Raw genomic sequence first — 26950 nt, forward strand, 5'->3', positions numbered from 1 at the left:
AAAAAAAGGCGCGAAAAACTCCCCGGTGCATTTTGGGCCTCTCGCGCCGCCGTCGGAGGCCGCCGAATCTCGCGAGAGGAAGGGCTGGAAGTCTCGCGAGAGCGGGGCCCGGGAGCGACGCGGAGCGGCTGCGGGTCGGGACCGGAACCGGGGCCGGGAACCGCGACAGGGCCCGGGAATCGCGACAGGGCCCGGGAACTGCGACAGGAGCAGCGCCGGGAGCGGCTCAGGCGCCGGCGGAGCCAGGCCCGGAGCGGAAGGCAGCGGGTGAGGGAGGAGGCGGCGGCGGCAGCGCTCGGCGCGGCAGCGGAGCTCTCAGAGCACCCTCAGAGCCCTCAGGGGGCCCTCGGGGCAGCCCCGGAGACCTCAGAGCCCTCAGATCCCCCCCACATCCCTCAGGGCATCCTCAGAGCCCCACCCGCAGCCCTCAGAGCCTTCAGATCTGCCCGGATCCTTCAGAGCCCCCCGGAGCCCTCAGGGCAGCCCGGGAGCCCTCAGAGCGTCCTCATCCACCTGAGGACGCTCCTTGACCCCTCAGATTCCCCCCCAGAGCCCCCCGGAGCCCTCAGGGCAGCCCGGGAGCCCTCAGAGCGTTCTCATCCACCTGAGGACGCTCCTTGACCCCTCAGATTCCCCCCCGGAGCCCTCAGAGTTCCCCCGGATCCCCTCAGAGCCCTCTCAGAGGGTCCGCGGAGCCTTCAGGGCAGCCCGGGAGCCCTCAGAGGAGCCCTCAGGACGCCTCCAGCCCCCTCAGGACCTCACCCACGCTCTCCTTGGCCTCTCAGGACCCTTCAGATCCCTCCTTGAGCCCCACAAGGCACCCGCAGACCCCTCAGAGCCGCCCCCCAGACCTCTCAAGGCTCCTCAGACCTTCCTGGATCCCTCAGGACCCCTCAGAGCCACCCCTCACACACTCCCTGTCCCCCCAGATTCCCCTTCAGACCCTCCGTGAACCCCTCAGGACCCCTCCTCACACGCTCCTCGACCCCTGCTCGGTCCCCCCAGCCCCTGCAGCCCCCGGCCATGTCGGACAGCGAGGAGAGCAACTTCTCCGAGGAGGAGAGCGAGCGCAGCAGCGACGAGGGCGACGACAACGAGGTCAGCCCCGAGGCGCGGGGGCGTTTTGGGGCGATTTGGGGCGTTTTGGGGGATTTTGGGGGGAGTTTGGGGGAATTTTGGGGGGGTTATGGGGCATTTTGGGGGGATTTTGAGGGATATTTGGGGGGGATTTTGCAGGGATTTTGAGTGATTTCGAGGGATGCCCTGAGGGATTTTGGGGTATTTGGAGGGATTTTGGGGAGTTTCGAGGGGGTTTTGGGGGGTTTGGCAGGGATTATGGGGGGATTTTTTTGGGGGGGCTTTGGGGGATTTCGTGGGGATTTTAGGGAGATTTTTGGGGGATTTTGGGAGGATTCTGGGGGCATTTTGGGGGGATTTTGAGGGATATTGGGGGGGATTTTGGGGGGATTTTGAGCGATTTCAAGGGATGCCCTGAGGGATTTTGGGGGGATTTGGGGGTATTTGGCAGGATTTTGGGGAGTTTCGAGGGGGTTTTGGGGGGTTTGGCGGGGATTTTTTGGGGGGGATTTTGTGGGGATTTTAGGGAGATTTTTGGGGTATTTTGGGAGGATTCTGGGGGCATTTGGGGGAATTTTGAGAGGATTTTGGGGGGCTTTGAGTGGGATTTTGTGGGGATTTTGGGGGATTTTGGATATTGGGGGATTTTGGGGGTCCCTGACCCCCCCCTCGCCCCCCCCAGCCCGAGGAGCAGCGCGGGGGGGGCAGCGGCAAGGAGGAGCCCGAGGAGGAGGAGGAGGAGGAGGAAGAGGAGGAGGAGGAGGAATACGATGAGGAGGAGGAGGAGGAGGAAGACGACGACCGGCCGGCCAAGAAGCCGAGGCACGGGGGCTTCATCCTGGACGAGGCTGGTGAGGGGGGCTTGGGGGGTCTGGGAGGGTTTTTGGGGGGTCTGGGAGGGTTTTTGGGGGGGTCTGGGAGGGTTTTTGGGGGGGTCTGGGAGGGTTTTGGGGGGTCTGGGAGGGTTTTGGGGGGGGTCTGGGAGGGTTTTGGGGGGGTCTGGGAGGGTTTTTGGGGGGGTCTGGGAGGGGCTTTGGGGGGTCTGGGAGGGTTTTTGGGGGGGTCTGGGTGGGATTTTGGGGGGTCTGGGAGGGTTTTGGGGGGTCTGGGAGGGTTTTTGGGGGGTCCGGGTGGGTTTTGGGGGGTCTGAGGGGCTTTGGGGGGTCTGGGGGTCTCCAGGCCGCTGACCCCCTCCCTTCCCCGCCCAGATGTTGACGATGAGTACGAGGATGAAGATCAGTGGGAGGATGGGGCCGAGGACATCCTGGAGAAAGGTGAGAGCCTGGGCAGGGGGCTGCAAACCCACCTGGGGGGCTGCAAACCCTCACCTGGGGGGTCTGGGGAGGGGGGAGCTGAGCCCTGCATGGGGTGGGTGCCCGCTGACCCCTCCCCACATGCCCTGAACCCCTTTTCCTGCCCCAAAACTGCCCTTTCTTGCCCCAAAACTGCCCTCCCCAAATCCCCAAAGCGCCCTTTCCTTCCCCAAATCCCTTTTTCCCTAAATCCCATTTCCGTCCCCCCCAAACCCCCTTTTTCTCCCCAAACCCCTTTTTTCCCCAAAACCCCATTTTCCCTCCAAAATCCCTTTTTGTCACCCAAATCTCTTTTCCCCCGTCCCTTTCCCCAAATCCCCATTTCCCCCCCAAACCCTTTTTACCCCTAAATCCCCTTTTACCCCAAACCCTTTTTCCCCAAAATCCCCCTTTTTCCCCAAAATCCCCCATTTTCCCCCCAAACCCTTTTTCCCCAAAACCTCCCTTTTTCCCCAAAACCCCCATTTTCCCCCCAAACCCCTTTATCCCTAAATCCCCTTTTTTGCCCCCAAACCCTTTTTCCCAAATCCCCCATTTTCCCCCAAACCCTTTTTCCCCAAAATCCCCCATTTTCCCCCCAAATCCCCTTTCCCCCTCCCTTTCCCGGGGTCTCCCCTCCCCCTCCATCTCATCCGCTCTCGCCTGGGTTTTTTTCCGTTGCATTTTTTTCTTTATTATTTTCCCCCAAACCCCCGATTTTCCCCCCAAACCCCCGGTTTTGCTGTTGATTTGCTCCATCCTCCACCGCCACCTCCTCCTCCTCCTCCTCCTCCTCCTCCCGGGGGCAGAGGAGATCGAAGGTAAGAGCCCCTTCCCCAATTCCCGGGGCTGAGCCCCCTCCCCAATTCCTGGGGCCGAGCCCCCTCCCCAACTCCCGGGGCCGAGCCCCCTCCCCAATTCCCGGGGCCGAGCCCCCTCCCCAATTCCTGGGGCCGAGCCCCCTCCCCAGTTCCCGGGGCCAAGCCCCCTCCCCAATTCCCGGGGCTGAGCCCCCTCCCCAATTCCCGGGGCCGAGCCCAATTCCCAGGGCTGAGCCCCCTCCCCAATTCCTGGGGCTGAGCCCCCTCCCCAATTCCCGGGGCCGAGCCCCCTCCCCAATTCCCGGGGCCGAGCCCCCTCCCCAATTCCCGGGGCCGAGCCCCCTCCCCAATTCCTGGGGCCGAGCCCCCTCCCCAATTCCCGGGGCCGAGCCCCCTCCCCAATTCCTGGGGCCGAGCCCCCTCCCCAATTCCCGGGGCCGAGCCCCCTCCCCAATTCCCGGGGCCGAGCCCCCTCCCCAATTCCCGGGGCTGAGCCCAATTCCTGGGGCCGAGCCCCCTCCCCAATTCCCAGGGCTGAGCCCCCTCCCCAATTCCCGGGGCCGAGCCCCCTCCCCAATTCCCGGGGCCGAGCCCCCTCCCCAATTCCCGGGGCCGAGCCCCCTCCCCAGGCCCCGCTGCCCCCGCCCACCCTCCTGTGCCTCCTCTTCCTCAGCCTCCAACATCGACAACGTGGTGCTGGACGAGGATCGCTCGGGGGCGCGCCGCCTGCAGAACCTCTGGAGGTCACCCCCTTCTTTTCCCTAATTTCCCTGTTTTTTCCCAATTTCCCCTTCTTTTCCCCCGGTTTCCCCGAGTTTTTGCTGTTTTCCCTTCCTTTTCCCCCATTTTCCCCTTGTTTTCCCCCATTTTCCCTTTGTTTTCCCCATTTTCCCCTTATTTTCTCCGTTTTCCCCATTTTCCCCTCATTTTCCCCCATTTTCCCCTTGTTTTCCCCATTTTCCCCTCATTTTCCCCATTTTCCCCTTGTTTTCCCCATTTTCCCCTCATTTTCCCCCATTTTCCCCTTGTTTTCCCCATTTTCCCCTTGTTTTCCCCATTTTTCCCGTTTCCGGCTGATTTCTCCCCATTTTTCCCCATTTTTCCCGTTTTTCCCATTTCCACCTGATTTCTCTCCCTTTTTTTCCCCTTTTTCCCGTTTTTCCCCGTTTCCGGCTGATTTCTCCCCATTTTTTCCCGTTTTTCCCGTTTTTCCCGTTTCCGGCTGATTTCTCCCCATTTTTTCCCCCTTTTTCCCCGTTTTTCCCGTTTCCGGCTGATTTCTCCCCATTTTTTCCCCGTTTTTCCCGTTTCCGGCTGATTTCTCCCCATTTTTCCCCATTTTTCCCGTTTCTGGCTGATTTCTCCCCATTTTTCCCCATTTTTTCCCGTTTTCCCGTTTCCGGCTGATTTCTCCCCATTTTTTCCCCCTTTTTCCCCGTTTTTCCCGTTTCCGGCTGATTTCTCCCCATTTTTCCCCATTTTTCCCGTTTCTGGCTGATTTCTCCCCATTTTTCCCCATTTTTCCCGTTTCCGGCTGATTTCTCCCCATTTTTCCCCGTTTTTTCCCCATTTTTCCCGTTTCCGGCTGATTTCTCCCCATTTTTCTCCCCGTTTTTCCCGTTTCCGGCTGATTTCTCCCCATTTTTCTCCCCGTTTTTCCCGTTTCCGGCTGATTTCTCCCCATTTTTCCCCGCAGGGACCAGCGTGAGGAGGAGCTGGGCGAGTACTACATGAAGAAATACGCCAAGTCCTCGGTGGGCGAGACGTGAGTGACCAATGAGTGACCATTGAGTGACCCCTGAGTGACCCCCGAGTGACCCCTGAGTGACCCCCGGGTGACCCCGCCTGGCCACGCCCCCCCGGCCCCGCCCCGCCCCCTGATTTTGGGGCGTTTTCCCCGTTTCCGCAGAGTTTACGGCGGCTCCGACGAGCTCTCGGACGACATCACCCAGCAGCAGCTGCTGCCCGGCGTCAAGTGAGATTTGGGGCCAAAAACGGCGATTTTGGGGCAGAAACGGGGATTTTGGGGATGGGAACCGATTCTGGGGGCAAAAATGGGGATTTTGGGGCAGAAACGGGGATTTTGGGGATGGGAACTGATTCTGGGGGCAAAAATGGGGATTATGGGGCAGAAACGGGGATTTTGGGGCAAAAACGGGGATTTTGGGGCAGAAACGGGGATTTTGGGGATGGGAACTGATTTTGGGGGCAAAAATGGGGATTTTGGGGCAGAAACGGGGATTTTGGGGATGGGAACTGATTTGGGGGGCAAAAATGGGGATTTTGGGGCAGAAACGGGGATTTTGGGGCAGAAACGGGGATTTTGGGGATGGGAACTGATTCTGGGGGCAAAAACGGGGATTTTGGGGCAAAAACGGGGATTTTGGGGCAGAAACGGGGATTTTGGGGATGGGAACTGATTTTGGGGGCAAAAATGGGGATTTTGGGGCAGAAACGGGGATTTTGGGGATGGGAACTGATTTGGGGGGCAAAAATGGGGATTTTGGGGCAGAAACGGGGATTTTGGGGCAGAAACGGGGATTTTGGGGATGGGAACTGATTCTGGGGGCAAAAATGGGGATTATGGGGCAGAAACGGGGATTTTGGGGCAAAAACGGGGATTTTGGGGATGGGAACTGATTTTGGGGGCAAAAATGGGGATTTTGGGTCAGGACTCCCAAGAATCAGAACTGATTTGGGGCCAAAAACGGGGATCTTGGGGCAAAAACGGGGATTTTGGTGCTGGCAACTGATTTTGGGGGCAGAAACGGGGATTTTGGGGCAAAAATGGGGATTTTGGGGCTGGGCTTCTGGGGATGGGAACTGATTTTGGGGGCAAAAATGGGGATTTTGGGTCAGGATTCCCAAGAACCAGAACTGATTTGGGGGCAGAAACGGGGATTTTGGGGATGGGAACTGATTTTGGGGGCAAAAACGGGGATTTTGGGTCAGGACTCCCAAGAATCAGAACTGATTTTGGGGGCAAAAACGGGGATTTTGGGGCTGGGCTTCTGGGAATGGGAACTGATTTTGGGGAGAAAAACGGGGATTTTGGGTCAGGACTCCCAAGAATCAGAACTGATTTGGGGGCAAAAACGGGGATTTTGGGGCTGGGGTTCTGGGGGTGGGAACTGATTTTGGGGAGAAAAACAGGGATTTTGGGGCTGGGAATTGATTTTGGAGGCAAAAACGGGGATTTTGGGGCTGGGGTCGCGGGAATGGAAACTGATTTGGGGGCAAAAAAGGCAATTTTGGGGCAGGGCTCCTGGGAATGGGAACTGAGCTGGGGGAAAAAAGGGGGAATTTGGGTCAGACGCCCAAAATTCGGAATTTTTGTTGTCCGCCACAGGGACCCCAATCTCTGGACAGTCAAGTGCAAGGTGGGTGCTGGGGGGGGGGAGCACCTAAACCCCCCAAAATTTGGGGTTTGTGCCCAAAAATCCCCTCTGAGCCCAAATTGCGCCGTTTTTGCCCAAATTGTGCCGTTTTTGCCCAAATTGTGCTGGTTTTGCCCAAATTGTGCCGTTTTCACCCCAGATCGGGGAGGAGCGCGCCACGGCCATCGCCCTCATGCGCAAATTCATCGCCTACCAGTACACGGAGACGGTGAGAACTGGGGGGAACTGGGAGGGACTGGGATTGAACTGGGAGGGACTGGGAGGGACTGGGGGGAACTGGGAGGGACTGGGGGGGGACTGGGAGGGACTGGGAGGAACTGGGGGGGACTGGGGGGAACTGGGATTGAACTGGGAGGGACTGGGAGGGACTGGGGGGAACTGGGATTGAACTGGGAGGGACTGGGGGGAACTGGGAGGGACTGGGGGGAACTGGGAGGGACTGGGAGGGAACTGGGGGGGACTGGGAGGGACTGGGAGGGACTGGGGGGAACTGGGAGGGACTGGGAGGGACTGGGAGGGACTGGGAGGGACTGGGGGGGACTGGGGGGAACTGGGAGGGACTGGGGGGGACTGGGAGGGACTGGGATAAACTGGGAGGGACTGGGATTGAACTGGGAGGGACTGGGATGGACTGGGATGGACTGGGGGGAACTGGGGGGGACTGGGAGGGACTGGGATGGACTGGGAGGGACTGGGAGGGACTGGGATTGAACTGGGAGGGACTGGGGGGGGACTGGGAGGGACTGGGAGGAACTGGGGGGGACTGGGGGGAACTGGGATTGAACTGGGAGGGACTGGGAGGGACTGGGGGGAACTGGGAGGGACTGGGAGGGACTGGGGGGAACTGGGATGGACTGGGGGGAACTGGGATTGAACTGGGAGGGACTGGGAGGGACTGGGGGGAACTGGGAGGGACTGGGGGGAACTGGGAGGGTCTGGGAGGGACTGGGAGGGACTGGGGGGGACTGGGAGGGAACTGGGAGGGACTGGGGGGAACTGGGATTGAACTGGGGGGAACTGGGAGGGACTGGGAGGAACTGGGAGGAACTGGGAGGGACTGGGGACACACCTGAGCATTGGGGACACACCTGAGCATTGGGGCACACCTGAGCATTGGGACATTGTGGTCACACCTGTGCACAGGGACACACCTGAGCAGTGTGGTCACACCTGTGCACGGGGACACACCTGAGCATGGGGACACACCTGTACATGGGGTCACACCTGTACATGGGGTCACACCTGTACCTGGGGACACCGAGGCTGTGCTGGGCTGTCCCCAGTGTCACTCTGGTGTCACTCTGGTGTCACACTGATGTCACCTGGTGTCCCTGCTGTCCCCAGCCCCTGCAGATCAAATCCGTGGTGGCACCTGAGCACGTCAGGGGTTACCTGTACGTGGAGGCACTGGGGGCACACCTGTACACACCTGTACACACCTGTACATGGGGACAATGGGCTCGTGTCTGTGTGTAGCGGTACCGGGGCTGTTCCTGGCCTGTCCCCAATGTCACATTGATGTCACATTGATGTCACCTGCTGTCCCCAGCCTCTCCAGATCAAGTCGGTGGTGGCACCTGAGCACGTCAGGGGTTACCTGTACGTGGAGGCACACCTGTACACACCTGTACACACCTGTACATGGGGACAATGGGATCACACTGGGCTATATTGCTGTGTCCCCAGTGTCACATTGATGTCACATTGATGTCACCTGCTGTCCCCAGCCTCTCCAGATCAAGTCGGTGGTGGCACCTGAGCACGTCAGGGGTTACCTGTACGTGGAGGCACAGCTGTACACACCTGTACACACCTGTACACACCTGTACACACCTGTACATGGGGACAATGGGCTCGTGTCTGTGTGTAGCGGTACCGGGGCTGTTCCTGGCCTGTCCCCAGTGTCACATTGATGTCACAGTGATGTCACCTGCTGTCCCCAGCCCCTGCAGATCAAGTCGGTGGTGGCACCTGAGCACGTCAGGGGTTACCTGTACGTGGAGGCACACCTGTACACACCTGTACACACCTGTACATGGGGATAACAGGATCACACCTGTACAGAGGCACACCAGGGCTGTTCCTGGCCTGTCCCCAGTGTCACATTGATGTCACATTGATGTCACCTGCTGTCCCCAGCCCCTGCAGATCAAGTCGGTGGTGGCACCTGAGCACGTCAGGGGTTACCTGTACGTGGAGGCCTACAAGCAGACGCACGTCAAGCAGGCCATCGAGGGCGTGGGCAACCTGCGCCTGGGCTACTGGAACCAGCAGATGGTGCCCATCAAGGAGATGACGGACGTGCTCAAGGTGGTCAAGGAGGTCACCAACCTCAAACCCAAGGCCTGGGTGCGCCTCAAGAGGGGCATCTACAAGGACGACATCGCCCAGGTGAGGGGGACGCACCTGGGAGGGGAAGGGACACACCTGGGAGGGGAAGGGACACACCTGGGGGAGCAGGGGACACACCTGGGGGATACCTGGGAGGGGAAGGGACACACCTGGGGGATACCTGGGGGAACAGGGGCCACATCTGGGGGAACAGGGGACACCTGGGGGCTCCGGGCTCACCTGAGGAACACCTGGGGGAACAGGGGACACACCTGGGAGGGGAAGGACACACCTGGGGGAACAGGGGACACACCTGGGGGACACCTGGGAGGGGAAGGGACACACCTGGGGGACACCTGGGAGGGGAAGGGACACACCTGGGAGGGAGGGACACACCTGGGGGATGCCTCAGACCCAAGGCCTGGGTGCGCCTCAAGAGGGGCATCTACAAGGACGACATCGCACAGGTGAGGGGGACACACCTGGGAGGGGAAGGGACACACCTGGGAGGGGAAGGGACACACCTGGGGGACACCTGGGAGGGAGGGACAGGCATGGGGGAACAGGGGACACACCTGGGAGGGGAAGGGACACACCTGGGGGAACAAGGGACACACCTGGGGGACACCTGGGGGAACAGGGGACACACCTGGGAAGGGAAGGACACACCTGGGGGAACAAGGGACACACCTGGGAGGGGAAGGACACACCTGGGGGAACAGGGGACACACCTGGGAGGGGAAGGACACACCTGGGGGAACAAGGGACACACCTGGGGCCACACCTGGGGGCTCCGGGCTCACCTGAGGAACACCTGGGGGAACAAAGGAGACACCTGGGGCCACACCTGGGGGAACAGGGGACACCTGGGGGCTCCGGGCTCACCTGAGGCTCCGCCGTGGATCCCCCCCAGGTGGATTACGTGGAGCCCAGCCAGAACCAGATCTCCCTGAAGATGATCCCCAGGATCGACTTCGACCGCATCAAAGCCAGGATGAGCCTGGTGAGGGGGAGGGGAACGGGGAGGGGGAGGCACACCTGGGGGGGGGGGAGGGGAGGCACACCTGGGGGGGAGGGAGGTCCCCAGGGCGGATCCCAGTGGGTCACCTGGGCGGATCCCTGGGCAGATCCCGGCTCAGTGGATCCCAGCTCAGATCAGATCCCAGCCCAGTGGATCCCCAGTCAGATCCCTGATCAAATGCCCTGATCAGAGCTCAGATCCCCTGCTCAGGTCCCCAGTCAGATCCCAGCTCAGTGGATCCCCAGTTCAGATCCCCAAATCAGATCCTGGATCAGCAGATCCCCGCTCGGATCAGATCCCTGCTCGGTGGATCCCCACCCGGATCAGATCCCCGCTCAGGTCCCCTCCCAGTGGATCCCCAATCAGATCCCAGCTCAGTGGGTCCCCAATCAGATCCCCCCGGCGGCAGATCCCAGCTGAGATCCTCTCCCAGCAGATCCCAGCTCAGATCCCAGCTCAGCAGATCCCAGCTCAGTGGATCCCTGTTCAATGGATCCCCTGTCAGATCAGATCCCTGTTCAATGGATCCCCTGTCAGATCAGATCCCCACTCAGCTCAGAACCCTGCTCAGTGGATCCCCGCTCAGTGGATCCCATCTCGGATCAGATCCCAGCTCAGTGGATCCCCTCTCAGATTAGTGGATCCCAGCTCAGATCCCAGCTCAGTGGATCCCAGCTCAGTGGATCCCAGTTCAATGGATCCCCTCTCAGATCAGATCCCAGCTCGGTGGATCCCCAAATCAGATCCCCGATTAGATCCCAGCTCAGCGGATCCCAGCTCAGATCAGATCCCAGCTCAGATCCCAGCTCAGCTCAGATCCCCTCTCAGATCAGCGGATCCCAGCTCAGCTCAGATCCCAGCTCAGCAGATCCCAGCTCAGATCAGATCCCAGATCCCAAAACCCTCCTTTTCTCCCTCTCCCCCCCACAGAAGGACTGGTTCGCCAAGCGCAAGAAGTTCAAGCGGCCGCCCCAGCGCCTCTTCGACGCCGAGAAAATCCGGTAGGGCCGGGCCCGAGGGGATCCCCTGAGCCCCCCTGAGCCCCCTGGGATCCACTGGGATCCACTGGGATCCACTGAGCCCCACCCCTGCAGATCCCTGGGCGGGGACGTGGCCTCGGACGGCGACTTCCTCATCTTCGAGGGCAACCGCTACAGCCGCAAGGGCTTCCTGTTCAAGAGCTTCGCCATGTCGGCCGTGGTGAGCCCAAAAACGCCAAAATCCACCCCAAAATGTGCCCCTGACAGCCCAAAATGGGCCCCAAGGGCTTCCTGTTCAAGAGCTTCGCCATGTCGGCCGTGGTGAGCCCAAAAACGCCAAAATCCGCCCCAAAATGTGCCCCTGACAGCCCAAAATGGGCCCCAAGGGCTTCCTGTTCAAGAGCTTCGCCATGTCGGCCGTGGTGAGCCCAAAAACGCCAAAATCCGCCCCAAAATGGGCCCCTGACAGCCCAAAATGGGCCCCAAGGGCTTCCTGTTCAAGAGCTTCGCCATGTCGGCCGTGGTGAGCCCAAAACTGCCAGAATCCACCCCAAAATGGGCCCCAAACAACCCAAAATGGGCCCCAAGGGCTTCCTGTTCAAGAGCTTCGCCATGTCGGCCGTGGTGAGCCCAAAAACGCCAAAATCCACCCCAAAATGGGCCCCCAAGGGCTTCCTGTTCAAGAGCTTCGCCATGTCGGCCGTGGTGAGCCCAAAAACGCCAAAATCCACCCCAAAATCTGCCCCTGACAGCCCAAAATGGGCCGCAAGGGCTTCCTGTTCAAGAGCTTTGCCATGTCGGCCGTGGTGAGCCCAAAAACTGCCAAAATCCACCCCAAAATGGGCCCCAAACAACCCAAAACCTGGCGCCCCCACACAAATTTGTCCGTTTGAACTGAAAATTTGCCTCCTCTACCCAAAATCCGCGCGTTTCAACCTGGAATCCTCTTTGAAGCCCAAATCCACCTTTTTGAACCAAAATCTGCCCGTTTGAACCCAAAACCCTCAGGTTTGATCCTGAAACCATCCCCCGGTCCAGCCCCAGACCCGGTTTTGCCCCAAACTGTGGGATTTTAACCCAAACCATGGGATTTTATCCCAAACTGTTTGATTTTAACCCAAACCCTGGGATTTTACCCCAAACCCTGGGATTTTACCCCAAACCCTGGGGTATTTTGGTATTTTTACCCAAACCCTGGGGTATTTTGGTATTTTCCCCCAAACCCTGGTATTTTGCCCCAAACCCTGGGGTATTTTGGTATTTTACCCAAACCCTGCTATTTTCCCCCAAACCCTGGGGTATTTTGGTATTTTTACCCAAACCCTGCTATTTTACCCCAAACCCAGATCACGGAGGGCGTCAAGCCCACCCTGTCCGAGCTGGAGAAATTCGAGGACCAACCCGAGGGCATCGACCTGGAGGTGGTGACCGAGAGCACAGGTAAGGGCAGATCCCCAATTTCCGCAGCCCAAAGTGCCCCAAAACCGCCAGAATTCACCCCAAAACCGCCGCAGGGAAGGAGCGCGAGCACAACTTCCAGCCCGGGGACAACGTGGAGGTGTGCGAGGGGGAGCTCATCAACCTGCAGGGCAAGATCCTCAGCGTGGACGGCAACAAGATCACCATCATGCCCAAGCACGAGGACCTCAAGGTGGGCAGAGCCCCGAAAGGCCCCGATTCGGGGCGGATTTTGGGGCAATAACGCCGGAATTTGGGGCTTTTCCAGGACATGCTGGAGTTCCCGGCGCAGGAGCTGCGCAAGTACTTCAGGATGGGCGACCACGTGAAGGTGATAGCAGGGAGGTTCGAGGGGGACACCGGGCTCATCGTCAGGGTGGAGGAGAACTTCGTGATCCTGTTCTCGGACCTGACCATGCACGAGGTGGGGAATGGGGAGAAAAACGGGGAAAATGGGAAAAAACGGGGAAAAACGGGAAAAAACGGGGGAAAATGAGAGAAAATGGCATAAAAATGGGGGAAAATGGACAGGGGAGGAGAACTTTGTGATCCTGTTCTCGGACCTGACCATGCACGAGGTGGGGAATGGGGGGAAAAACGGGGAAAACGGGAAAAAACGGGAAAAAACGGGGAAAAATGAGAAAAAACAGGGGAAAATGAGAAAAAATGGCATAAAAATGGGGGAAAATGGACGGGGGAGGAGAACTTTGTGATCCTGTTCTCGGACCTGACCATGCACGAGGTGGGGAATGGGGGGAAAAACGGGGAAAATGGGAAAAAACGGGGAAAAACGGGAAAAAACTGGAGAAAACTGTGAAAAATGAGAAAAAAATGGCATAAAAATGGGAAAAACCAGGATGAAGTGAGGGGAAATGGACGGGGGAGGAGAACTTTGTGATCCTGTTCTCGGAGCTGACCATGCACGAGGTGGGGAGTGGGGGGAAAAACGGGGAAAACGGGAAAAAATGGGGAAAAATAAGAGAAAAACGGGGGAAAAATGGGAAAAATGAGAGAAAAATGGGGGAAATGGACGGGGGAGGAGAACTTTGTGATCCTGTTCTCGGACCTGACCATGCACGAGGTGGGGAATGGGGGGAAAAACGGGGAAAATGGGAAAAAACGGGGAAAAACGGGAAAAAACGGGGAAAAATGAGAAAAAACAGGGGAAAATGAGAGAAAATGGCATAAAAATGGGGGAAAATGGACGGGGGAGGAGAACTTTGTGATCCTGTTCTCGGACCTGACCATGCACGAGGTGGGGAATGGGGGGAAAAACGGGGAAAATGGGAACAAATGGGGAAAAAATGAGAAAAAATGGGGAAAAAATGGGAAAAATGAGAGAAAAACGGCATAAAAATGGGGGGAAATGGACGGGGGAGGAGAACTTTGTGATCCTGTTCTCGGAGCTCACCACGCACGAGGTGAAAAATGGGGAAAAAATGGGGAAAATGGGGAAAACCATGAGAAAAACCTGGGTGGAAATGGGGAAAACCCAGGAAATACACAGGAAAACTGGGGAAAAACGGGGGAAACCAGGAAAAACCTGTGGGAAAAACAGGAAAATGTGAAGAAAAATGAGCAAAAAAAAAGGGGAAAAATTGTGAAAAGGCAGGAAAAAGCGGCGGGAGGCGGGGACGGGGTTTTGGGGTGAAACCTGGCGGTTTTGGGGCCTCACCCAGGCGGTTTCTCCCCGTTTTGTGCCCAGCTGAAGGTGCTGCCCCGGGACCTGCAGCTCTGCTCCGAGACGGCCTCGGGCGTGGACGTGGGGGGGCAGCACGAGTGGGGGGAGCTGGTGCAGCTGGACCCCCAAACCGTGGGGGTGATCGTGCGCCTGGAGCGGGAGACATTCCAGGTGAGAGCCCCGAAAAAACCCCGAAATCCTGGCCAAAATCCCCAAAAAATGTCCCACAAAATGCACCCGAAATCCTGGCCAACATCTGCCAAAAACGCACCCGAAATCCTGCCCGAAATCCCCAAAAATCTGCCACAAAACACACCTGAAATCCCCAAAAAATCTGCCACAAAAGCACCCGAAATCCTGGCCAAAATCCCCAAAAAAACCACCCCAAAATCCTGGCCAAAATCCCCAAAAAAGCGCCCGAAATCCTGGCCAAAAACCCCAAAAAAACCACCCCGAAATCCTGGCTGAAATCCCCAAAAAATGTCCCACAAAATGCACCCGAAATCCTGGCCAAAATCTGCCAAAAATGCACCCGAAATCCTGCCCGAAATCCCCAAAAATCTGCCACAAAACACACCTGAAATCCCCAAAAAATCTGCCACAAAAGCACCCGAAATCCTGGCCAAAATCCCCAAAAAAACCACCCCGAAATCCTGCCTGAAATCCCCAAAAAAATCTGCCAAAAAACCATCCGAAATCCTGCCCGAAATCCTGGCCAAAATCCCCAAAAAAGCGCCCGAAATCCTGCCCGAAATCCTGGCCAAAATCCCCAAAAAAACCACCCCGAAATCCTGCCCGAAATCCTGGCCAAAATCCCCCAAAAAGCGCCCAAAATCCTGGCCAAAAACCCCAAAAAAACCACCCCGAAATCCTGGCCGAAATCCCCAAAAAATGTCCCACAAAATGCACCCGAAATCCTGCCCGAAATCTGCCAAAAATGCACCCAAAATCCTGCCCAAAATCCCCAAAAAAACCACCCCGAAATCCTGGCCGAAATCCCCAAAAATCTGCCACAAAAACCCCCCAAAATCCTGGCCAAAATCCCCAAAAAATCTGCCAAAAAATGCACCCGAAATCCTGCCCGAAATCCTGCCCGAAATCCCCAAAAAAATCTGCCACAAAACCCCCACATCCCAGCTGTACCCAGGTGTGCCCCAGGTGTACCCAGGTGTACCCCAGTCAGTCCCAGGTGTGTCCCAGATGTACCCAGGTGTATCCAGGTGTGTCCCTGGTATCTCAGCTGTATCCCAGGTGTACCCAGCTGTACCCAGGTGTGCCCCAGGTGTACCCAGGTGTATCCCAGTCAGTCCCAGGTGTATCCCAGGTGTGCCCCAGGTGTACCCAGGTGCGCCCCCGTGCCCCCAGGTGCTGAACATGTACGGCAAGGTGGTGACTGTGCGCCACCAGTCTGTCCCAGGTGTATCCCAGGTGTGCCCCAGGTGTACCCAGGTGTGCCCCAGGTGTACCCAGGTGTACCCAGGTGTACCTCAGGTGTATCCAGGCTGTCCCAGGTGTACCCAGGTGTATCCCAGTCAGTCCCAGGTGTACCCAGGTGTGCCCCAGGGTGTACCCAGGTGTATCCCAGTCAGTCCCAGCTGTACCCAGGTGTGCCCCAGGTGTACCCAGGTGTACCCAGGTGTACCCAGGTGCGTCCCCGTGCCCCCAGGTGCTGAACATGTACGGCAAGGTGGTGACCGTGCGCCACCAGGCGGTGACGCGCAAGAAGGACAATCGCTTCGCGGTGGCGCTGGACTCGGAGCAGAACAACATCCACGTCAAGGACATCGTCAAAGTCATCGACGGCCCCCATTCCGTGCGTCTGGGGCAGATTTGGGGCAGATTTGGGGCATTTTGGGGAGATTTGGGGCATTTTGGGGCACGTTTGGGTCATTTTGGGGCAGGTTTGGGGGGGGCAGAACAGCATCCACGTCAAGGACATCATCAAAGTCATCGACGGCCCCCATTCCGTGGGTCTGGGGCAGATTTGGGGCAGATTTGGGGCATTTTGGGGAGATTTGGGGCATTTTGGGGAGGTTTGGGGCATTTTAGGGGAGATTTGGGGCATTTTGGGGGAGATTTGGGGCATTTTGGGGGAGATTTGGGGGGTTTGGGGGGGCAGAACAACGTCCACGTCAAGGACATCGTCAAAGTCATCGACGGCCCCCACTCCGTGGGTCTGGGGGAGATTTGGGGCATTTTGGGGCAGGTTTGGGTCATTTTGGGGTGATTTGGGTCCTTTTGGGGTGATTTGGGTCCTTTTGGGGAGATTTGGGGCATTTTGGGGCACGTTTGGGTCATTTTGGGGCAGGTTTGGGGGGGCAGAACAGCATCCACGTCAAGGACATCGTCAGAGTCATCGACGGCCCCCATTCTGTGGGTCTGGGGCAGATTTGGGGCAGATTTGGGGCAGATTTGGGGCATTTTGGGGAGATTTGGGGCATTTTGGGGGAGATTTGGGGCATTTTGGGGGAGATTTGGGGGTTTCGGGGAGCAGAACAACGTCCACGTCAAGGACATCATCAAAGTCATCGACAGCCCCCACTCCGTGCGTCTGGGGGAGATTTGGGGCATTTTGGGGCAGGTTTGGGGGGTTTGGGGCAGGTTTGGGCCCTTTTGGGGAGATGTGGGGCATTTTGGGGCAGATCTGGGGCATTTTGGGGGGCAGAACAACATCCACGTCAAGGACATCGTCAAAGTCATCGACGGCCCCCATTCTGTGGGTCTGGGGGACATTTGGGGCATTTTGGGGCAGGTTTGGGTCATTTGGGTCTCACTCTGGTTTTGGGGAGTCTCACCCTGATTTTGCAGGGTCTCACCTGTTAAATTGGGGGCTTCTCACCCCGATTTTGGGGTTCTCACCCCGATTTTGGCTGCGCAGGGCCGCGAGGGCGAGATCCGGCACCTGTTCATGTGTGGGGGTTTCACTGGGGAATTTTGGGGGGTCTCACCCCGATTTTGGGGTTCACCTGATTAATTGGGGGGTTAATTTGGGGGTCTCACCCCGATTTTGGGGGTTCTCACCCCGATTTTGTCTGCGCAGGGCCGCGAGGGCGAGATCCGGCACCTGTTCCGCGGCTTCGCCTTCCTGCACTGCAAGAAGCTGGTGGAGAACGGGGGCATGTTCGTGTGCAAGACGCGGCACCTGGTCCTGGCGGGGGGCTCCAAGGTCAGGCCCCCCTCCCCGGCGCCCCCCCCCCCCAATTTTCCCGTTTTCCCCCTTTTTCCCCCCATTCCAACGCCGCTTTCCCGCCAGCCTCGGGACGTCACCAACTTCGCCATGTGCGGCTTCGCGCCCATGTCCCCCCGCATCAGCAGCCCCATGCACCCCAGCGGGGCCGGTGAGTGCTTTGGGGAGGGGTCCCGGGGGTGCTGGGGACCCTCGGGGACCCCTCTGAGCCCCCCGTGCCCCCTCCCCAGGGCAGAGGGGCGGATTCGGGGCCGGGGGGCTGAGCCGGGGCCGCGGCCGGCGCGACAACGACCTCATCGGGCAGACGGTGCGCATCTCCCAGGGGCCCTACAAAGGTGGGTCTGGGGCCCTCCCCGAGCCCCAAAACCCCTCGGGGGGCTCCCTGAATCCCAGAAACCCCCTTGGGACCCTCCCTGAACCCCAAAACCCCCTCGGGGGCACCCAGAAACCCCCCTTGGGACCCTCCCTGAGCCCCAGAAACCCCCTCGGGACCCTCCCCGAACCCCAAAACCCCTCAGGGGGCTCCCTGAACCCCAAAACCCCCTCAGGGGGCTCCCTGAATCCCAGAAACCCCCTTGGGACCCTCCCTGAACCCCAGAAATGCCCTTGGGACCCTCCCCGAACCCCAGAAATGCCCTTGGGACCCTCCCCAAAGCCCCAAAACCCCCTCAGGGGGGCTCCCTGAACCCCCTTGGGACCCTCCCCTGAGCCCCAAAACCCCTTGGGACCCTCCCCAAAGCCCCAGAAATGCCCTCGGGTGCTCCCAGAAACCCCCTCGGGGGCTCCCGAAACCCCCTTGGGACCTCCCCAAAGCCCCAAAACCCCCTCGGGGGCTCCCAGAAACGCCCTCGGGGGCTCCCCTGAGCCCCCCTGAGCCCCCCAATTCCCCCAGGGTACATCGGGGTGGTGAAGGACGCCACGGAGTCGACGGCGCGCGTGGAGCTGCACTCGACGTGCCAGACCATCTCTGTGGACAGGCAGAGACTGACCACAGTGTGAGTGACCCTGGGGACACCCTGGGGACACCTTGGGGACACCCTGGGGACACCCTGGGGACAGCCCTGGGGACAGTGCCAGACCATCTCTGTGGACAGGCAGAGACTGACCACTGTGTGAGTGACCCTGGGGACACCTTGGGGACACCCTGGGGACACCCTGGGGACAGCCCTGGGGACAGTGCCAGACCATCTCTGTGGACAGGCAGAGACTGACCACAGTGTGAGTGACCCTGGGGACACCCTGGGGACACCCTGGGGACACCCTGGGGACACCCTGGGGACAGCCCTGGGGACAGTGCCAGACCATCTCTGTGGACAGGCAGAGACTGACCACAGTGTGAGTGACCCTGGGGACACCCTGGGGACACCCCTGGGGACAGTGCCAGACCATCTCTGTGGACAGGCAGACTGACCACAGTGTGAGTGACCCTGGGGACACCCTGGGGACACCCCTGGGACACCCTGGGGACACCCTGGGGGCTTGGGGACACCCTGGGGACACCCTGGGGACAGTGCCAGACCATCTCTGTGGACAGGCAGAGACTGACCACAGTGTGAGTGACCCTGGGGACACCTTGGGGACACCCTGGGGACACCCTGGGGACACCCCTGGGACAGTGCCAGACCATCTCTATGGACAGGCAGAGACTGACCACAGTGTGAGTGACCCTGGGGACACCCTGGGGACACCCTGGGGACACCCTGGGGACAGTGCCAGACCATCTCTGTGGACAGGCAGAGACTGACCACAGTGTGAGTGACCCTGGGACACCCCTGGGGACACCCCTGGAATTGTCCTGGGGACACCCCTGGGGCTGGGGGTGGCCCCTAAGGGGGTCTCTGACACCCCTGAGAGGGTCCTGGAGCCACCCCCTGTGTCACCCTCCCTGTGTCACCTCCTTCTGTCCCCATAGAGGGTCCCAGTGCCCCGGGGGTCTCACCTGTGTCACCCTCCCTGTGTGACCCCTGATTGACCCCTGTGTGACCCCTGATTGACCCCTGTGTGACCCCGTTGTGTCCCCACAGGGGCTCGCGGCGCCCCGGGGGCCTCACCTCGGCCTACGGGAGGACCCCGATGTACGGATCCCAAACCCCCATGTACGGCTCGGGGTCCAGAACGCCCATGTACGGCTCACAGACCCCTCTGCACGATGGTGAGTGACACTGGGGACATCATTGGGGACACTGGGGACAGCCCATGTACGGCTCACAGACCCCTCTGCACGATGGTGAGTGACACTGGGGACATCATTGGGGACATCATTGGGGACACTGGGGACATCAATAGGGACATTGGGGACAGCCCATGTACGGCTCACAGACCCCCCTGCACGATGGTGAGTGGGACATGGGGACACTGGGGGCACTGGGGACATCAATGGGGACATTGGGGACAGCCCATGTACGGCTCACAGACCCCCCTGCACGATGGTGAGTGACACTGGGGACATCATTGGGGACATTGGGGACACTGGGGACATCAATAGGGACACTGGGGACAGCCCATGTACGGCTCACAGACGCCTCTGCACGATGGTGAGTGGCACTGGGGACACTGGGGACATCACTGGGGACACTGGGGACATCAATGGGGACAATGGGGACATCACTGGGGACAGCCCATGTACGGCTCACAGACCCCCCTGCATGATGGTGAGTGACACTGGGGACATCATTGGGGACATTGGGGACACTGGGGACACTGGGGACATCATTGGGGACATCGTTGGGGACATCATTGGGGACACTGGGGACATCATTGGGGACACTGGGGACATCAATGGGGACAGCCAGGTGACAATAATGGGGACACTGGGGACACTGGGGACATTGGGGACAGCCAGGTGACAATAACGGGGACACTGGGGACATTGGGGACAGCCAGGTGACAATAATGGGGACATTGGGGACACTGGGGACATTGGGGACAGGCAGGTGACAATAATGGGGACACTGGGGACAGGCAGGTGACAATAATGGGGACACTGGGGACAGCCAGGTGACAATTTCGGGGTGTCCCCCCCCCAGGGAGCCGCACCCCCCACTATGGCTCGCAGACCCCCCTGCACGACGGGAGCCGGACCCCGGCCCAGAGCGGGGCCTGGGACCCCAACAACCCCAACACGCCCAGCAGGTGAGACCCCCGCCCAAAATTAACCAAAATATCCCAAAATAACCCCAAAATAACCCAGCAACCCCAACACGCCCTCCAGGTGAGACCCCTCCTCAAATTAACCAAAATATCCCAAAATAACCCCAAAATAACCCAACAACCCCAACACGCCCAGCAGGTGAGACCCCTCCTCAAATTAACCAAAATATCCCAAAATATCCCAAAATATCCCCAAAATATCCCCAAAATAACCCAACAACCCCAACACGCCCTCCAGGTGAGACCCCCACCCAAAATAACCCCAAAATAACCCTAAAATAACCCAAAACAACCCAACAACCCCAACACCTCCTCCAGGTGAGACCCCTCCTCAAATTAACCAAAATATCCCAAAATAACCCAACAACCCCAACACGCCCAGCAGGTGAGACCCTGCCCAAAATTAACCAAAATATCCCAAAATAACCCCAAAATAACCCAACAACCCCAACACGCCCAGCAGGTGAGACCCCTCCTCAAATTAACCAAAATATCCCAAAATATCCCCAGAATAACCCAACAACCCCAACACGCCCTCCAGGTGAGACCCCCGCCCAAAATAACCCCAAAATAACCCTAAAATAACCCAAAACAACCCAACAACCCCAACACCTCCTCCAGGTGAGACCCCTCCTCAAATTAACCAAAATATCCCAAAATAACCCAACAACCCCAACACGCCCAGCAGGTGAGACCCCTCCTCAAATTAACCAAAATATCCCAAAATATCCCCAAAATAACCCAACAACCCCAACACGCCCAGCAGGTGAGACCCCTCCTCAAATTAACCAAAATATCCCAAAATATCCCCAAAATAACCCCAACTGGGGGGGTCTCTCTCTCTCTCTGGGGCCGGGTTCCCATTTTCGGGGCCCCCTCCCCAATTTTCCCCCCAATCCGGGGGTCTCTGTTTCTCTCTCTGGGGCCGGGTTCCCGTTTCGGGGACCCCTCCCCAATTTTCCCCCCAATCTGGGGGTCTCTCTTCTCTCTCTGGGGCCGGGTTCCCATTTTGGGGACCCCTCCCCAATTTCCCCTCTCTGTCTCCGGGGCCGGGTTCCCATTTTCGGGGCCCCCTCCCCAATTTCCTCTCTGGGGCCGGGTTCCCGTTTCCGGGGACCCCTCCCCAATTTTCCCCCCAATCCGGGGGTCTCTGTTTCTCTCTCTGGGGCTGGGTTCCCATTTCTGGGGACCCCTCCCCATTTTCCCCTCTCTGTCTCCGGGGCCGGGTTCCCGTTTCGGGGACCCCTCCCCAATTTTCCCCCTCCCCAGGGCGGACGAGGATTTCGAGTACGGCTTCGAGGACGAGCCCACGCCGTCGCCCCAGGGCTACGGGGGCACCCCCAACCCGCAGACCCCGGGGTACCCCGACCCCGCGTCGCCCCAAGTCAGCCAGCCCTACAACCCCCAGACCCCCGGAACGCCCGCCATGTGAGTGAAATCACCCAAAATCACCCGAAATTACCCCCAAAATCACCCCAAAATCCCCCCGAGTCAGCCAGCCCTACAACCCCCAGACCCCCGGAACGCCCGCCATGTGAGTGAAATCACCCAAAATCACCCAAAATTACCCCAAAATCCCCCCCAAAATCACCCCCAAAATCACCCCAAAAAACCCCAAAATCACCCCAAAATCACCCCAAAATCCCCTTCAAAATCACCCCAAAATCACCCCAAAATACCCTGAAATTCTCCCCAAATCCCGCCAAAAAAATCCCAAAAATCCCCAAAATCCCCCAAAATCTGCTGGGTGGGGGGATGGGAGGGGAAGGGGGCGAATGGTCCTGGGGACCCCAAAATGGGGTTTGGAGTTTGGGGGTCCCAAAATGGGGGCCTGGGGGGTGGGGGACACCAAAACCTCCCCTGAGGGGGGGAAACGGCTCCTGGGGGGCCCCAGGTGTGCCCTGGGTGTGCCTCACCTGTGCCCAGGTGTGCCCCAGGTGTGACCCTGGTGTGCCCAGGTGTGAGCCTGGGTGTGCCCTCACCTGTGCTTAGGTGTTACCCAGGTGTGAGCCCGGGTGTGCCCTGGGTGTGCCTCACCTGTGCCCAGGTGTGCCCCAGGTGTGAGCCTGGGTGTGCCCTGGGTGTGCCTCACCTGTGCTCACCTGCCCCCACCTGTGCCCAGGTGTGAGTCCAGGTGTGGCCCTGGGAATGCCCTGGGTGTTACCCAGGTGTGAGCCCTGGGTGTGCCCTCACCTGTGCTCAGGTGTGAGCCAGGTGTGAGCCCTGGGTGTTACCCAGGTGTGCCCAGGTGTGAGCCCGGGTGTGCCCTGGGTGTGCCTCACCTGTGCTCACCTGCCCCCACCTGTGCCCAGGTGTTACCCAGGTGTGCCCCAGGTGTGCCCTCACCTGTACCCAGGTGTGAGCCCTGGGTGTGCCTCACCTGTGCCCAGGTGTGAGCCTGGGTGTGCCCTGGATGTTACCCAGGTGTGAGCCCAGGTGTGCCCCCACCTGTGCCCAGGTGTGCCCTCACCTGCGCTCACCTGCAGGTGTGAGCCCTGGGTATGCCCTGGGCGTGCCCCAGGTGTGACCCTGGGTGTGACCCAGGTGTGCCCCGGCTGTGCCCTCACCTGTGCCCACCTGTGCCCAGGTGTGAGCCCTGGGTGTGCCCCAGGTGTGCTCCGGCTGTGCGCTCACCTGCGCTCACCTGTGCCCAGGTGTGAGTCCAGGTGTAGCCCTGGGTATGCCTCACCTGTGCCCACCTGTGCCCACCTGTCCCCTCACCTGTGCCCGCACCTGTCGCCAGGTACAACACGGAGCAATTCTCGCCCTACGCCGTCCCCTCCCCCCAGGGCTCCTACCAGCCCAGCCCCTCCCCCCAGAGCTACCACCAGGTGGCGCCGAGCCCGGTCGGGTACCAGAACACGCACTCACCTGCGAGCTACCACCCCACGCCCTCACCTATGGCCTACCAGGTACCCAAAATACACCGAATTCACCCCAAAATAACCCTGACCCCGAAAAACCCCGCCCCGAAAAACCCCGACCCAAAAAACCCCAAAAATCCCCAAAAAACCCCACCCAAACCCCAAAAAACCCCACCCAAACCCCACTCACCTGCGAGCTACCACCCCACGCCCTCACCTATGGCCTACCAGGTACCCAAAATACACTGAATTCACCCCAAAATGACCCTGACCCCGAAAAACCCCGCCCCGAAAAACCCCGCCCCGAAAAACCCCAAAAATCCCCAAAAAACCCCACCCAAACCCCACAAACCCCACCCAAACCCCACCCAAACCCAACTCACCTGCGAGCCACCACCCCACGCCCTCACCTATGGCCTACCAGGTACCCAAAATACCCAAAATTCACCCCAAAATGACCGCCACCCCAAAAAACCCCGCCCCGAAAAACCCCGCCCCAAAAAACCCCAAAAATCCCCACACAAACCCCACCCAAACCCCACCCAAACCCCACTCACCTGCGAGCTACCACCCCACGCCCTCACCTATGGCCTACCAGGTACCCAAAATACACTGAATTCACCCCAAAATAACCCCGACCCCGAAAAACCCCGCCCCGAAAAACCCCGCCCCAAAAAACCCCACCCAAACCCCCATATAGCCCCCCCAAACCCCATTGAAACCCCCCCAGACCCCCTTTAACCCCCCCAATAACCCTGTCCCCATTGCCCCCCAGGCCAGCCCCAGCCCCAGCCCCGTGGGCTACAGCCCCATGGCCCCCCCAGACCCCCATATAACCCCCAAAACCCCATTGAAACCCCCCAAACCCCCTCTAATTCCCCCCAAACCCCATTGAAACCCCCCCAATCCCCATTGTAACCCCCCAAACCCCACTGTAACCCCCCCAAACCCCATTGAAACTCCCCCAGACCCCATTGAAACCCCCCCAATCCCCATTGTAACCCCCCAATAACCCTGTCCCCATTGCCCCCCAGGCCAGCCCCAGCCCCAGCCCCGTGGGCTACAGCCCCATGGCCCCCCCAGACCCCCATATAACCCCCCAAACCCCATTGAAACCCCCCCAAATCCCCATATAGCCCCCCCAGACCCCCTTTAATCCCCCCAATAACCCTGTCCCCATTGCCCCCCAGGCCAGCCCCAGCCCCAGCCCCGTGGGCTACAGCCCCATGGCCCCCCCAGACCCCCTTTAACCCCCCCCAAACCCCCATATAGCCCCCCCAGACCCCATTGAAACCCCCCCAAACCCCATTGAAACTCCCCCAGACCCCATTGAAACCCCCCCAATCCCCATTGTAACCCCCCCAGACCCCATTGAAACCCCCCCAAACCCCCTCTAATCCCCCCCAAACCCCATTGTAACCCCCCAATAACCCTGTCCCGTTGCCCCCCAGGCCAGCCCCAGCCCCAGCCCCGTGGGCTACAGCCCCATGACCCCCCCAAACCCCATTGTAACCCCCCAAACCCCCTTTAATCCCCCCAATAACCCTGTCCCCATTGCCCCCCAGGCCAGCCCCAGCCCCAGCCCCGTGGGTTACAGCCCCATGACCCCCGGCGCCCCCTCCCCGGGCGGGTACAACCCCCACACGCCCGGCTCGGGCATCGAGGCGGGCGCGGGCGGGGACTGGGTGACCACGGACATCCAGGTGAAGGTCAGGGACTCGTACCTGGACAGCGCCGCCGTGGGCCAGACCGGCGTCATCCGCAGCGTCACGGTACCTGGGCAGGGGTCACGGGGGGATTTGGGGGTCACAGAGGGGATTTGGGGGTCACAGGGGGGATTAAAGGGGGTCTGGGGGCGCTGGGTGACCACGGAGATCCAGGTGAAGGTCAGGGACTCTTACCTGGGACAGCGCCAGGTACCTGGGGAGGGGGTCTGGGGGGGATTTGGGGGCCACAAAGGGGATTTGGGGGATTTGGGGGTCACAGGGGGGGTTTGGGGGGGTCACAAAGGGGATTTGGGGGGGATTAAAGGGGGTCTGGATGGGCTGTATCACCATGGAGATGCAGGTGAAGGTCAGGGACTTGTACCTGAGACAGCACCAGGTACGTGGGGAGGGGTCTGGGGGGGATTTGGGGGGTCACAGGGGGGATTTGGAGGTCACAGGGGGGATTTGGGGGTCACAGGGGGGGTTTGGGGGGGATTAAAGGGGGTCTGGGGGCGCTGGGTGACCACGGAGATGCAGGTGAAGTCAGGGACTCGTACCTGGGACAGCACCAGGTACGTGGGGAGGGGGTTTGGGGGGGATTTGGGGGCCACAAAGGGGATTTTGGGGGTTTTTCTGGGGGGATTTTCAGAAGTTTTTTGGGGGGATTTTGGGGGGTTTTCTGAGGGGATTTTGAGAGGTCACAGAGGGGATTTTGGGGTTTTTTTTGGGGGATTTAGGGTTTTTTTTGGGGGGGATTTTGGGGGGTTTTCTGGGGGGATTTTGGGTGTTTTTTGAGGGGATTTTGGGGAGTTTTTTGGGGGCATTTTGGGGGGGTTTTCTGGGGGGATTTTGGGGGGGTCACAGAGGGGATTTTGGGGGGTTTTCTGGGGGGATTTTCAGAAGTTTTTTGGGGGGATTTTGGGGGTTTTTTTGGGGGGTTTTCTGGGGGGATTTTGGGAGGTCACAGAGGGGATTTTGGGGGTTTTTTTGGGGGGATTTTGGGGTTTTTTTTGGGGGGGATTTTTGGGGGATTTTGGCGGGTCAACAGAGGGGATTTTGGGGGTTTTTTTAGGGGGATTTAGGGTTTTTGGGGGGGATTTTGGGGGGTTTTCTGGGGCGATTTTGGGGTTTTTTTTGGGGGTATTTTTGGGGGTCCCCAAGGCTGACCCCGTCCCCGTTGCAGGGCGGGATGTGCTCGGTGTACCTGAAGGACAGCGAGAAGGTGGTCAGCGTGTCCAGCGAGCACCTGGAGCCCGTCACGCCCACCAAGAGCAACAAGGTGGGACCCCACGCACACCTGGGGACCCCCAAATTCCCCCGAAATTCCCTTCTGAGCCCCCCAAATCCCCCCTGAGCCCCCCAAATCCCTTTTTGCCCCTCAGGTCAAGGTGATCCTGGGCGAGGACCGCGAGGCCACCGGGATCCTGCTGAGCATCGACGGCGAGGACGGCATCGTGCGCATGGACCTGGAGGAGCAGCTCAAGATCCTCAACCTGCGCTTCCTGGGCAAGCTGCTCGAGGCCTGAGCGCCCCCAGGACCCCAGACCCATTTAGCCCCTTTTTACCGCTTTTTTCGGCCCTTTTTTTCCCCCCTTTTTTTGCCCCTTCTTGCCCATTTTCTGCCCTTTTTCCCCCATTTTTTGCCCGTTTTTCACTACTTTCCCCCCCCCCCCCCCCCGTTTTTGGCCCTTTTCTGCCCCTTTTCACTCATTTTTCGCTCCTTTATTGCCCCTTTTCTGCCCCGTTTCTGCTCTCCCCTCGTTGCTGTTTCTGGTTTTTGGTGTTGAATAAAGAATTGGGGGCGCAGCACTTGGAGTTTTGGGGTCGATTTCGGGGGATTTGGGGCTGCTTTTGGGACAAGTTTTGGGGGAGGTTTTGGGGGAAATTTGGGCTGATTTCCAGGCCCATTTTGGGGGATTTCAGGCTGGTTTCCAGGCCCATTTTCGGGCCAGTTTTTGGGGGGTTTGGGGCGTGTTTCAAGGCC

General features: G+C 59.3%; 1 protein-coding gene across 2 annotated transcripts; it reads left to right on the forward strand.

The window, feature by feature from the left end:
- The first annotated feature begins 11 nt into the window (after nt 1-11).
- On the forward strand, nt 12-26622 carry SUPT5H (SPT5 homolog, DSIF elongation factor subunit). Of its 2 annotated transcripts, XM_071420882.1 has the most exons (29): nt 17-267; nt 1006-1098; nt 1760-1928; nt 2286-2351; nt 3864-3933; nt 4887-4955; nt 5100-5165; nt 6540-6570; nt 6728-6796; nt 8728-8979; nt 9833-9922; nt 10871-10941; nt 11035-11140; nt 12267-12360; nt 12435-12571; nt 12647-12802; nt 14084-14230; nt 15726-15872; nt 17100-17225; nt 17313-17397; nt 17477-17581; nt 18139-18241; nt 19271-19398; nt 20273-20378; nt 21666-21824; nt 23140-23308; nt 24826-25032; nt 26150-26245; nt 26349-26622. In XM_071420882.1, the coding sequence occupies exons 2-29, from the start codon at nt 1024-1026 to the stop codon at nt 26490-26492; spliced, it is 3243 nt and encodes a 1080-aa protein (XP_071276983.1). In that variant the 5' UTR covers nt 17-267; nt 1006-1023; the 3' UTR covers nt 26493-26622. The 2 variants fall into 2 exon arrangements, with proteins under 2 accessions (XP_071276984.1, XP_071276983.1); XM_071420883.1 differs by lacking the exons at nt 24826-25032; nt 26150-26245; nt 26349-26622 and adding an exon at nt 24036-24170 and having other exon boundaries at nt 12-267.
- Nucleotides 26623-26950: the final 328 nt, after the last annotated feature.

The sequence above is a fragment of the Agelaius tricolor genome, unplaced genomic scaffold (assembly GCF_023055355.1).
Source record: "Agelaius tricolor isolate 1412-34295 unplaced genomic scaffold, bAgeTri1.0.p SCAF_169, whole genome shotgun sequence".
In the NCBI taxonomy this organism is placed as follows: Eukaryota; Metazoa; Chordata; class Aves; order Passeriformes; family Icteridae; genus Agelaius; species Agelaius tricolor.